The sequence below is a fragment of the Mus pahari genome, chromosome 15 (genome assembly GCF_900095145.1).
Source record: "Mus pahari chromosome 15, PAHARI_EIJ_v1.1, whole genome shotgun sequence".
Taxonomy (NCBI): domain Eukaryota; kingdom Metazoa; phylum Chordata; class Mammalia; order Rodentia; family Muridae; genus Mus; species Mus pahari.
This window is the reverse complement of record NC_034604.1, coordinates 51,885,631-51,899,676: the sequence shown is the minus strand read 5'-3', so window position 1 is coordinate 51,899,676 and position 14,046 is coordinate 51,885,631. Positions and strand designations below refer to the sequence as shown.

At 37.3% G+C, this 14,046-nt stretch overlaps 1 protein-coding gene across 1 annotated transcript in view; it reads right to left on the bottom strand.

The window, feature by feature from the left end:
• Positions 1–14,046, bottom strand: part of Slc12a2 (solute carrier family 12 member 2) — a 69,521-nt gene that overhangs the window by 21,576 nt on the left and 33,899 nt on the right. Inside the window, exons 11-16 of the mRNA XM_021214327.2 lie at positions 12,455–12,578; positions 11,645–11,746; positions 10,336–10,491; positions 8,936–9,035; positions 4,185–4,296; positions 2,068–2,208 (exon numbers count right to left, since the gene is read on the bottom strand). Of these exons, the coding sequence (XP_021069986.1) occupies positions 2,068–2,208; positions 4,185–4,296; positions 8,936–9,035; positions 10,336–10,491; positions 11,645–11,746; positions 12,455–12,578 (735 nt within the window). The remainder of the gene's footprint in view (positions 1–2,067; positions 2,209–4,184; positions 4,297–8,935; positions 9,036–10,335; positions 10,492–11,644; positions 11,747–12,454; positions 12,579–14,046) is intronic.

The following is a 14,046-nucleotide window of genomic DNA, read 5'->3' as shown; positions in this document are numbered from 1 at the left end:
GGATAGCATTTGAAATGTAAATTAAGAAAATATCTAATAAAAAAGATATGTATTTCTGTACCCCCCCCAAAATAAAAAACCAGTCTGCCTCAGTTCTTTCAGTTTTGTAAAAGCCAAGGGACACAGCACTAAGGTCATTTCAAGTTTACCTTTTTAAGGAACAATCAACCTAAGTTTTAAATGTCAATATCATTTTATATTCACAATCAAAAAAGCCCAGGGTCTCAGTTTTCTACTGAGCTGTAGTCCCTTAAAGCTCTAATTTTATAAAATTAGGAATAAACACCTTCTAAGATACTCGAAGCACTGAGGCTTTCAGTGGCAGTAATTACTGCAGTGACTCCCTGTATGTTTTTCATTTCCACATATATCTCTCTCACCTTCAATCCTTTACTCAGGGTAGCTATTAGGAGAGAGGTTTCATTTCCAGTTTCTATGAAAGAGTAATTAACAACAGTTTACTACTGGAGAAATGATCTTTCCCCAAACATTCTTCACTAGTGCTCTGAAAATCAGTGCAGACTCCACCCCTGAAGGCTATGCGTCCGTCACCTCACAGTGCAGTCACCAGGCTTCTTCCACACGCCAGTGTTCCCTTACACATTGAGGCTTCCCTCCCAGTGTTATCTTTCGATCTGTAGCACAGTTCTCTGTGCACCCTTGTGCCAGAACTGCATTTGCTGTGTCAGTGTCTGTGTCATCACAACCATCATAGAAGGAAGAACAGGCTGTAGGGTTTTCATTTTTGTCTTCAACTATTAAGGAAAAGCATTTCCAAATATTATGGCTAGCAACATAAATGGAATAATAGCAAGAGAAATCCACTAGATTTAAAATCACAGAGAAAGTAAGCATATGACTATATGTTTGGGGGTTGTCTGTCTGTCTTTGTTGTTTTTTATTTTTTGGTTTTTCAAAAAATAGTTTTCTCTGTAGCCCTGGCTACCCTGGAAATCTGCAGGCCAGGCTGTTCTCAAGCTTACAGATCCACCTGCCTCTGCCTTTGGCCTCACCACAAACCTGTTTCACTGTGACTGAGAAACAGAAATCTGTGTGCTAATGAGTTTTAAGGAAGAAATTACTTCATAAAAATTCTTATGCATACAAAGACAACCCTGGCCAACCACTCTAAGGTTTCTTGTGCCTGGAACATAAATTTCATAGAGTTTTCTTTACATGTAAAACGGTGTGTGCATGAAGCCTCGTTTTGTTCTCTAGTGTCATAAAAAAGAGGGAGGGNGAGGGGGAGGGGGAGGGGGAGATTGAGAGATTGAGATTCCTTAAATCGCTAGGCTCCTGTCCAACAGGAGCTGTGACACAGATAACCCTTTCAAACCACTGTGTCATACAGTTAATTTTCTGTGTAAGTGGCCTCTCTTCTACTTTTTGCCTATCCTTCTTAAAGACTACTGGTCATTCTAAACTAAATTCTAACAAGTGCAATAGGATGGGCTCAGGACAGCGCTGGGGACCTCACTCCACCTTTACCAGACAGCTCCATGGTCACAGTCATTAAAAGTTGCTACTACTTTTAATGTTCAGTTGGTTGGTTTTTAAGATTAAAGTGTTAAGCGCTGTCTCAACTTATAATCTCCCTATTATCTTCAGGACCTAGAGTTCAGAAGTTAGGAAAATAGTTTGGTTCAAGAAAGCAGCAGCACTAACACTTCAAACTGGGACTTACTCTAAATTTCCTACTAGGGTGCCTATAAACTACACAACGTGAAAGGGAAGTCTAAACTTAGTTAGAGCTAGCAAATGAACAGAGATACAAAGAACAACGACTTTTTGAAAAGTCAAATAAAGATAGCTATGATTCAACATTTTAAAAACAAACCTAGTGGGTAGAGGAAGTGAAAAATAGCTAACAGAAAGAGACTAACAAGCTAAGGTGACACCCACAACACAAAATCTCTGTAGTTTTCTAAATTGTGTGTGTGTGTGTGTGTGTGTGTGTGTGTGTGATTTAGAGATATTTTAAATGATATGCACTTATATGACCACGAGGAAAGACCTAAGGAGCACACAGGAGCTTTAGCCACATGCACCACGGGAAAGGCTCATCACCTGCATCAAGTATTGGGCACCTTCTCGCAAGTCATCTGCATGGACCGGAGCATAGAAAGCCTTCATTTTGTTCTTAATGAGCCATCGCTGATATTTGGCTTGATCAATGGACATCTCTTTCATAGCTTGTCTTCTGGGGCCCTTAAAATTAAATTATCAAGATTTGTATTTAAAACACAATCTATTTTACACAAATCCACATACAAAAGCCATTCTCTTATAGTGTGAAGGAACATGCTTTTTAGTGTTGAGACGAGGAAGGCGCACACAGTCACTGCCTCCTGATCTCCAGGAAAGGAATTCTAATAAGGAAGATTATACAAAACAGGGGAGCTCTGCTGCTGCCTGGAGAAGGGAGACTGCAAATAAGATTTTAAACAAATTATTTCAATCCTAAATTAATGAGAGAAATCTGCAATTACGAAAATGGAAAAGAGATTACAGAAAGCAAAATAAGAGCCTTCTATTTCTCTTCAGAAAGTTTACTAGTTTGATTTTTGTTTGGTCTAAGTGTCTGGGTTGTTAAATCACAGTAACTTGAGAATGTAACTGAAAATCAAAGGAAAACAAATTCTTCTGCTCCTAGCTGAAGCAAATGAGCTTTGCTAACTCAAAATTCCATTTTTATCCTTTTATGTAACATATAAAATTTGTTAGGCACAAATATATAATACAAAAATGTCTAAGTATTTAAAAGTATTTGTCTTAAAAATAACTATGTACAGGAAAATTCAACCTTTCCTAAGTATGTTGCCCTTTTTGTAACATCTTGGGCTCAAAGCACTAGCTTCAAGGGATGAGTTAGAGACAAACTGGAAAACTCTATATACCCTGAGAGGTCAGTGCTGACAACAGGCCCTCCAAGCAAGCCCATGTGGCTTTGCAACTAAAAGCAACTGTCACAGGCAGTGCAAAAGAATGCACCCCATAACCCCTGGCGTCTGAATAAGGGAGCAGTCCTGAGGAAGAAATGACACTCTAGTTTTTCTGTTGTTTTTTTTAATACACACCCCCCGCACCCCCACAGCCTATCATTTGTTACTCTTAAAGGCTTGTTTTTAACTGCACTCAGAAACAGTTCTCAGTAAAGACAGCCTACATTTCTTGGCAATCTTCCTCACGTTCTTCTCTGGCTTCCCTTCACTCTCTTGGCCAAATGGTTATTTAACAAACCCTGCAGCCCCCTTATTCACTTTGTGCTGCTTCTTCAGAGCAACACATGTGCATTTGTGTCACAGGATGTGTGCAGCAACATGATGAGTCCTGGGTGCTTTGGCCTGGGCCACCATCTTTGTTTGATTGTTTTCTGCTAACACACTGGCAGACGTCTTCATCATCAACTTTAGAAACTGAAACATTTTCAGGTTCTAAGAGTAATTATCCTCAAGGAATCTCTATCTATCCAACCATCTCCATCTCCCTCTCCCTCTCCCTCTCGGGTAACCAAGTTGAGAGCCCTCAGATTGGCATCTACAATGTACCTCAAACAGACTTGAGCTTCTTCAAAACTCTCCTTGGCCTCTAGCAGGATGCTGCTTACTCGGCAGCAGGCACACTCTGTTGTGCATCAAGAAAAACTCTGTCGTTTCCACCAATGATTTGGACCACAGAACCCTTCTCCAGCAGCAGCATCAGCAGCTATTCCTATTACCATGTGTTCCTTACATAAAGTACAAAGTTTGTACCTGACTTCAAAGAATTTCCAACAGCCAATTAGGGAGGAGATATTCAGCTTCATCTTAACAAAACTGACCAGGAGGTACCACAAAAAAAGAGAGGCCTTAGTTCCTTACACAGAACAGGTGAGGCATAAATTCACAATTATTTTCAATATCAAAAATGATTTAAGAGAAAAAATGCACTACCTTTGGGGTGAAAACATATTATTTTAGACATTTTACTTACTCCTGGTTAAAATAACTAAGGTATAAAATATCCAGATCTTTTTAAATATGTTATTTTGCAACTGTTTAAAGAAAAAAGGTATTTTGAAGAAAATATCTCAAAAAAAAAAATCCTACATATCCATCTAATGATTTCTAATCTAGAAGGTATATTAATCACAGTCCATTTGATGAATCAAAAAGTTTACTATAGAAAACAAGAGTGATACATACCATATGCACATGGCCACAAATCATTAAACCCACGTTTTTCGTGAAGTCATGAACAAGATGAAGTAAAGCAGGCCGTGAGTTTGGAGAACCTGTCATTACAAGGCACTGTGGTCTAATTTAAAATTAAAAAAGAAAAATTAGAATAGTTTGAAATTTTTATGTAGTTTCTCTAAGAACAAAGCTACACAAGAACTTTGAAAAGATTATCTTTTTTTTTTTTTTAGGTTTTTCGAGACAGGGTTTCTCTGTATAGCCCTGGCTGTCCTGAAACTCACTTTGTAGACCAGGCTGGCCTCGAACTCAGAAATCCACCTGCCTCTGCCTCCTGAGTGCTAGGATTAAAGGCGTGTGCCACCACACCTGGCTTAAAAGATTATCTTTAATCCTTCCAAAGGATGCAAGTTTAGATCTTGGCAGCCAAGTCAGAGGCTACAACTGCCTATACTTCCAGTTGGCCATCGCCATCAAAAGCACCCACAGACCCAGGGAACATGCACAAATACACATAAATACAAGCAAATGTTAAAGACAATGCAAACCACCCAAACGGTTCTGCTAAGAAGCAGCTTCAAAATAAAAATAAATAACAACAGCAAAAAAGCCTTATAACAAATACTGTCCCAGATGCATCTACAATAACAAGCAATTCTACTGCGTTTCTGGGAATACTACAGAAATTACCATGTTGTTTAAGCGGCATAACAACTTTTATCTTCAAAGGTCATAACTATCCAAGTCACTCTATAGATCCTGCAAAACTTACTGAGCACAACTAACCCATAATATAAATAGGTAAGTTCCATAATGACATAGACCATCTAATTACGCTTACGGTTAAGACTATTGGATATGTAAAATCAAATACAGTAGTTTGTTCTAGCTAGTCCAGTTAGTTCTACTGGACTAAAATCTCTTAATTCTAGTTAATAATGGCAAGTGCCAAAACTGCACTCAGTTATCTATATAAACAGGAGAAGTTTACAAAATACTTAGATGTTTTAAGCTACTGTTCTTTGGTTGGGTTTCATCCCAACACACAGGAGGCATAGGCAGGCAGATCTCTGAGTTTGAGGCCAACCTCGTCTATATACCAAGTTTCCAAGATAGTCAGGACTACAGAAGGAAACCCTGACTTGAAAAAAAAAAAAAAGAACTGATTTTCATTAACTAGAGGAAATCAATCTTGTTTATGTAACAGTATCCACTTTATCCACCAAAAATGATTAGTGAAGTTCCTTAAATTTGCCACATCTATACTTAGACAAGCAAAGATCTGACTAGAGTTACTAAGGTAAGAACTGGAGAAGTGCTCAGTGGGTAGGAGCAATTCCATTTCTTACATAGGACCACGGGAGGCTTTCCTGAAAGAAGGCCTGCAAAAGAACACCTTTCAGGTTTGAAGTTTAAAGTTGTTATCTAAAGATAGCCTGCCATCCCAGAGGATTTGATGCCCTCTTCTGAGTCACACACATAGATACATATACATAAAATAAAACTAAATAAATCTTTTTAAAAAGTAATTCTAACTTAGACACTGTTACAGTAGTCCCTAAAATAATAAAAGTACTAACAAAGATTTTTTAAAATACTGACTTATTTGAAATTTTAGTAAAGTAGGTCACATATCAATTCTTTCTGAGGGAGTTGCTTTGGAGTAATCAAAAGTAACATCACGGCACAGACTGCTCAGTGCCCTCTTCAGACTACCTGTATGCGTTTCAGTTTCTGCAGGAGGCATGATTTTCTAGCTACAGAAGATGACCCCTCACATTCTTTGAATAAAGTAACTATGAGTAACTTACAACCTGAAAGGTGCTTCTTTCCAGGCCTCACTATTTAAACATAAGCTAGAACATGGACATACTCATCACTCTGATCATAACAACAAAGCATATCTTTTAGGGACCAGCAGAATGCCAATACATAAGGATAAGGGGAGCCAAATGACCAAGTCTGCCTACTTGCCAGGAGCCATCCCTGCCTGGACATCTACCAATGCCTTTCTTATCCAATTATTGCATTTTTAAAAGCTTCCTGAAGGGTAATTTAGAGTCTGCTCTTACCAGTATAATTTTGTTAAAGTTATATAATCACAAAACCCATGGAAAACCACCTGAGAGGAAAGCACCAAGACACTGAAAGCTATCTATAAAGCAAGCAGAAGCGTGAAGGAGCAACCACAGGAGACATGGAATGAGAACGTAACACCGTGAAGCTACTGATTCCAAACTGCAAACACAGCAGCAGGAGGCTGTCAGCGACCAGGCATCTCCAAGTATCTCTGCAAACAGCAGTGAAGCTGTGTCGGAGAAACCAAAATCAAGAACCCTGGTCTCGTGTGTACAAACGAAGCAATAGGCAGTGCCAAGTCACTTCCATCACTCTGGGGCAACTGCCTGCGTCTGCTCAGCTAAAGGCCTCTGTGGTCTAGACACTGGAAGTGAAGCAAGGGCAGGGTCAGCAGTCTGAAAGAAGAGGACTCATGAAGTTACTCATGGGCCAAACTCTGAAAGCTCCACCTCCTCCCCCACCTGGCTCTCAGAACTCTAACAAGGACACACAAACAGCTCAAAATATTCGTTTCTGAGAAATCTAATCAGATCAAAAAGAAAGCCTTTAAGATGTCTTAAATTCCACAAAGAATGAGCAAAGCCACATTAATCCACAGTGAGGACTTGATTGGCAGACCTCAGCACCAAAGCCCAAACAGCTTCCTTGCAAGGGAGCGTAAGAGCTGCACTTCAGATGAATCCAAGAGCCCAAACTAGGGTAAAAGAAAATAGTGAGAAAGAAACATCAAGTAAATCTAATTTTGGGGAACACTGATGAAGGCTGAGATAGATACAGACTACAAGAAAGGGGGGGGGGGATTATTAGTTCTAATAAAACAAAAAAGCCAAACAGAAAAGAAGAAAATTATACTGTCTACCTTGTTTAAAGTCATAAAAATATAAATGCTAAGTTTGAATTAATCAAAGTAACACCATAAAATATAACTGAAGTGTAAAAAGAGGGACAATAACAGCTAATCAAGAAGGAGATCGCATGGCCAGTTTTCTGAAGTCAATACCCAACAAGGAGGTAAAAAAGCAGCTGAACGCTGAGCCTGCTGCCTGTGGACAAGAAGGCAGACATGGAGGGTAAAGCACGCATCAGTTCTCACAGCACAATTTTACCAACTCTCTTCTCTATGCCATGTTTATTATAATTTTCATTAAAAACTAAAACTCACGTGCCTATATAATCTAAGGATTTGGGGTGGCGGGGGGTGGATACAGCCAGAATCCTTGAGTTATGGGACATTTGGGCTATACAGATAAATAAGTAAACAGCAAAAACCAAACTTGAACTAAAAAAGAACTTCAAAGAAATCCAATTGTAAGTGCATGTGAGTTTTTGCTGGTTTAAAACTGACTTTTGTTCATATCTTCATTGATGTTACACAACTCACAAGAGAATAATTTCTATTTTTTGTCATATTTGACATCAACTGCCCAGAATATGCTAACATTAAAGACTGTCTACAGGGCTTGCATTCCTCCACCCACTCCCCTCTCACATGCAAAGCTGTGATCTCTGGGAACTCTTCACTCTAGAAAAAAGGCACAGTAGATGGGCAGGCATTCAAACAGCAACACAAGGAACACTCAAACTTTAGTCTTAATAAAATTACAAAGACAGACATCAAAAACAGTCCTATTGTAGCCAAGTATGGTTTAATCCCAGCACTCAGGTAGCAGAGGCAGACAGATCTGAGTTCAAGATTAGCCTGGTCTACACAAAGGGAGATTCCGGCCAGCCAGAGCTATACAGTAAAACCCTATCACAAACAAACATGCTTCTTATGGGGGTCAATTCCCAACACCCACATAATAGTTCACAACTGTCTTTTTATGTATAGATGTTTGCCTGCATGTTGCACAGTCATACATGCAAACATCTATACATAAAAATTGTTACAGAAACTTATAAATAGGTATACAACATAGTTACAAAGAGAAAACAAATTATTCGTCTTCAAAAGACAGATCCAAAACTTACAAAACCTTTTTCGAAAGAAGGTACCTTTGCTATGATTTGGTTCTGAATAACCAGCTGTTTGGTTCTGAATAACTAGCTGTTCGGTTCTGAATAACTAGCTGTTTAGGTTCTCAATAACTAGCTGTTTAGGTTCTGAATAACTAGCTGTTTGGTTCTGAATAACCAGCTGTTTGGTTCTGAATAACCAGCTGTTTGGTTCTGAATAACTAGCTGTTTAGATTCTAAATAACTAGCTGTTAGGTTCTGAATAACTAGCTGTTTGGTTCTGAATAGCTGTTTGGTTCTGAATAACCAGTTGTTTGGTTCAGAATAACTAGCTGTTTAGGTTCTGAATAGCTGTTTGGTTCTGAATAACCAGTTGTTTGGTTCAGAATAACTAGCTGTTTAGGTTCTGAATAACTAGCTGTTTAGGTTCTGAATAACCAGCTGTTTGGTTCTGAATAAATAGCTGTTTGGTTCTGAATAGCTGTTTGGTTCTGAATAACCAGTTGTTTGGTTCAGAATAACTAGCTGTTTAGGTTCTGAATAACTAGCTGTTTGGTTCTGAATAACTAGCTGTTTAGGTTCTGAATAACTAGCTGTTTGGTTCTGAATAACCAGCTGTTTAAGACCATCCAGAGCATCCTGTAGTCCTCCATACACAATGTTACTGAAGAATGACAGGTTCAAGAATGACTGACTTAGCGAGCAGAATGGTGTTGATCACCTACCTGAAGTTTTTCACATGGTCCTCCACCCCAGAAAGACGGATTGAATGCTGCAGGGCACTGAGGTAAGTCAGCGCTTGTGTGGAGGATCCCCAGTTCACATCTGGGGGAAAACAGCATCATGTGGGGTAATAACAATGGCAAACAATTCAAACCCATGAGACTGACAGCAAATTGAGTAGAATTTTCATGTTAAAAATGTAAAATAAAGCCGGGCATGGTGGCACACGCCTTTAATCCCAGCACTTGGGAGGCAGAGGCAGGCAGATTTCTGAATTCGAGGCCAGCCTGGNCTACAAAATGAGTTCCAGGACAGTCAAGGCTATACAGAGAAACCCTGTCTCGAAACAAAACAAAACAAAACAAAAAATGTAAAATAAACTACTCTTCTATAACCTCACATAATTCCAGGATATAATAAGAATAAGACTATCATCATGCCTGTTATTGCACTTGAGAAAAAGCATAACTTTTAATAAAGGTTTGACAATGAATAGCACTGCAAACGTGCAAATAACGCAAAACAATCTCTTAGCAACAGTAGCCAAAGACCTGAAGGAAAGGGACAGATTAAAGTACAGTAAATACACTCAAGCTACTTAAACATGAAAATGTCTTTTCCTACTGAATAAAAATGTTGGGCCTTCAATGATTTTAAACAAATTAAAATATTCTTCATAGGTACTTTAGAGGAATAACTTATTCTAAAAGTTAAAAACATGGTTCCTTTGTCCATTTATTCTAGAGCCACCACATCTGAATCCAAAAACTCATCATTTCATAGAAACGTTTCATCATTGTTTAATAAAATGACTGTATTAAAACTATTCATCTTCTGGGTTAACCAGTGGAGCAAACTTTCCTAACTTTTTCTAACAGATCTTTTTTCTGCATTCTGAACCAGTCCTGATAGCACTAACCCTCCTAACCTAGACATCATAGATGTGGAAAATGGTGTTCACTAACTCTCAGTTTAGGAACCATTATATTTACATATTTTAGAAAATCTATTTCTTTCCAACACTTGAATTCCTTGCTACATAGCAGTTCCAAAACAAAACGGCAGTCTATATACATATCTGGGTAGTAGCTACGACAGTGCAGCAAATCTGCAACTTTCAAAGAACAATTTTGAAACATACTAAGTGCAAGAGTGTTGGTTTGTTATTTTTCTTAAAATACGGTCAGTCATAATTAATTCATGGGTTAGAAAGAAATTCTATAGGAAGAAAACATTTTAAAAGTTTATTGACACTAAAGAAAGAACAAAAAATGTATTTGGAAAGAGGGTATTTTCGATTTTACATGTGAGACCTTTTCAAATATACAAAGGATGCTTAAATAAGAAAAGTTACATAAAAACATTTTCTAACTTACAATACTATAAAGAAAAGTGTACTGACCTGGTTTTTTGTAAGTAACATAAATGTACAGCCCAAGGACTATCACATATGTGAGCAGTGCAGCCCACCAGTTAATGACAAACATCACTATGCAACAAAGAATTGCTCCAATAAGGGAGATCCACATGTTGTAGTATTTGAATGCAGGACGCCATCCTAACAATGACAGAAAGAAAGCATCTCTCAGGTCTCTCTGCCTTATACAGTGCTGCTTAATCATGTATAAGATAGCTTTCTTTATGGTTGCCACACTCAGGTGACTCTACGTCCTAAGTGAAAGGGTAATCCCTAAAACAGGAAAGTCAATGACTTACTGAACACACCTGGTGTTGGTAATTATTAATGACTGAAAACAATATTTTCCTATTACTGCTCTTCTCAGACCTTCAGTCAATACCATCTTTAAAAAATTTAATTCAACCAACCACAGTGAAAACTAGAGATGCAGCATACAAAGGAAAGACTTCATTCTGCCGCTTAGTAGGGCAGCTTTACTCTCTGGTCTTCAGCATGAGACACGCTTATGTTGTAATAGATATATAAAACATTTCAAGAAACCTATCCATCTAACAAAATCTAGGTGTAAACTCACTCATACGTTTCCATTTGGTGTTTATGAACTTATACTACTCATAAAATGTTAAAAGATGTTTTAAACTCATCACTAATAGCTAAAAATATTTTTAGTTAATTCAATAAATTTTTATTTTGAAAGTAAAACTGAGGCTCAAGCATGTATGTTCATACTTCCTTCTTCTTCTGAGAACCCCACATAATTTAGCCTGTTCCAACAAACTTAAATGCTTCTATACTTTCTACGCACTTACTGATTTTCAACCCTTGTCTGTTCATAACAAAGGACCCCATGGTCCTTTTTCAGTTAATAAAGCCCCCTTATGTTAGGATTTCACAGAACTCACTGTGTAAAATACTCGCTGGGGGCTGGGGCTTAGGTTCATGGGAAACTGTGCTTGTCCAGCATGAGCACCAGGCTCAATTCTTAGCACCGTTGTTAAATAAGGACAATGCTCTGAGAAATGAATCAGGTAAGCAAACAGTAAAGACATCTTTAAAATAGGAAATAATTCTTTAGTATGACAAATGTTGTTGTCAATGTTCTGAAGGAAGTTACAGTGAAGGGAGTAAGAGCTTGTCATTGGTGCAATTCAGGGTGGAGACCTTGAATTTGACGTAACAAAAAGAAAACACTTACAAAACTTATGCAAACCAAATTTTAGAATCGTGAAAATTTTGTTTCCTTTGAAATAAAAGCTATTAATACATACAAATTCTTAAAATGTAAAATCACCTGGAGATTTTGCAAGTGATGCATGGAATACTGAAAAGTTGATTAAGGCATATGATGCAAGGAAGAAATTAGAGATAATTGGAGCAATAACGTTCAATTCAGCTGCAAGAAAGAAAATAAAAGAGAGTTAATGGTATTTAAAACATCAAATTTTGAAGTACTTTTAATTTTTAAATAGCATCATAACACCCTTAAATCTACTACAGATTGATAACTTATATTGTGTATCACAATTGATGGCATAATTGGACTTTCACAGTCAACTAATTTGTGTGGATACACAAAATTCTTCATAAAGTCTCTTGTTATCTTAGCAGTGATGGGTCTATAACTCTACATATGTCCATCAGAGGCACTACCATTCTTGGGCACACCAGCATCCTCTTCCTTACACTATCATCATATGTATATTAGGAAAAGGATATTGTAGTAGTGTGTGCCTATAATCCTAGTCCTTATAAAACAGAGGCAAGACCATCAGGAATTCAAGATTATCTTTGGCTACAGTCGTGAATATCAAGTCAGACTGGGCTACATGAATTGGGAAAGGGGAAAGGGGAAAGGAAAGAAAGAAAAGAAGAAAACAGAAAAAAAAAGAGAATGTAATTCCTTCTAGCCCTAATTTTTGCACAGTGGCAGTAAGTTTAATAAATAGTATCAGGCATTACTATCTGTAATATTTTACTTTGATTAGAAAGTGACTTAGTACACTAAAGCAAGGCACATTTTGTTAATACTGTAATATTCATGATTACAGGTAACACTATAAACATACCAAAACCTACATGATATACCATTCACAGAACTAACCAATGAGGATGAATCCAAGTGCAATCAGGAATGTTAAGATGTAACCACGAAGAGGTTCATTATTTTTCCCATAACCTTTAGCAAACATCTGGAAAGCTGGGTAGATATTATCCTTACATAGAGCCTAACCCAAGGGAAAAAAATAAAAACATTAAAACAAAACACATGAAAATTAAGATGTACACATTTGCAAACAGTTAAGGTGGGTTAATCAAGAATGAAGCCCAAGTCTCTCATTTCTGATACCTTTTGTTTCCAGTCTCTCAGTGTTTCACCTACAGACTATAAAAAACATGTAAATAGTTCAAACAGCTGAAGGGTTTATAACACTGCTAAAGATTTTGTTTGTCTTGCCCTCATCCCATGTTAAAACTCTATGAAAAAATCAGAAAAGCAAATATAGTTTTTTTTAAAAAAAAAAAAAAAAGCCCTAAATGTTGGCATTACGATACAGTGTACCTATGGCTTTAAGAAAACCAACTCCAGGGCTGGCGAGATGGCTCAGCAGGTAAGAGCACTGACTGATCTACCAAAGGTTCTGAGTTCAAATCCCAGCAACCACATGGTGGCTCACAACCACCTGTAATGGGATATGACACCCCCTTCTGGCACGTCTGAAGACAGCTACAATGTTCATATGGATAATGACCAATCTTTGGGCCAGAGAGAGCAGGGACTGAGCAAGCGGGGTGGACCAGAGCAAGCAGAGGTCCTAAAAAATTCAATTCCCAACAACCACATGAAGGCTCACAACCATCTGTACCATACAGTTACAGTATACTCGTATACATAAAACAATAAATAAAAAAATCTTTAAAAAAAAAAAAGAAAACCAACTCCAAATCTGAAACTTAAAAGATAAAAAACCCTAAGTATAAAATTTAAGTAGTTTTCTTCAAATCTTAATAGATACTGCCTTAAAAATCATATTAGACACCATTACTATACTTTTTGACTACAAATACAGTATTAAGAAGGCTACAAAAATCAGCATTTATCTGATATGGTAATTAAAAGTAATTTCCTAATAAGTATTAGATGCTTAATGATCACTACAGGGAGCAATGTTCACCCTAGCTATCACTTCATCTACTATAATTAATGTAATACGAGCCACATAAAACATTGAGGTTGGCATCATGCTAACGGAAACCATTATTTACTAGTCTCAACTTACAGTCTTACACTGCACTCCTAACCCTGACAATAATCCTAAACCTTTATGTTAAGTATGCCAAAACGCAAAACCTATTTCTATCCCTAAAATATTTATTTTTATCATTTTCAATTATATATGTATGTCTCAAGTTATAGCAGATTATGTACACGCAATGAACATACTGGAAACTGAATTTGGGTCCTCTGAAGTCTCTCCAGATCCTGCAAGTCATCCTTTCTAAAAAGACACTTCAAGGCATGTACCTTGACAGTAGGAAAATGCACAATGTTTAAATAGTCCTACATAGCATTTATACAAATAAAATTTATACCAATCTTGATATATGTATATACAAACAAACACTTTCAGATAAAGGTAATTTATCTGAATATAACAACAATCTAAAAAAAAAATTTTTTTTTAAAGATTTATT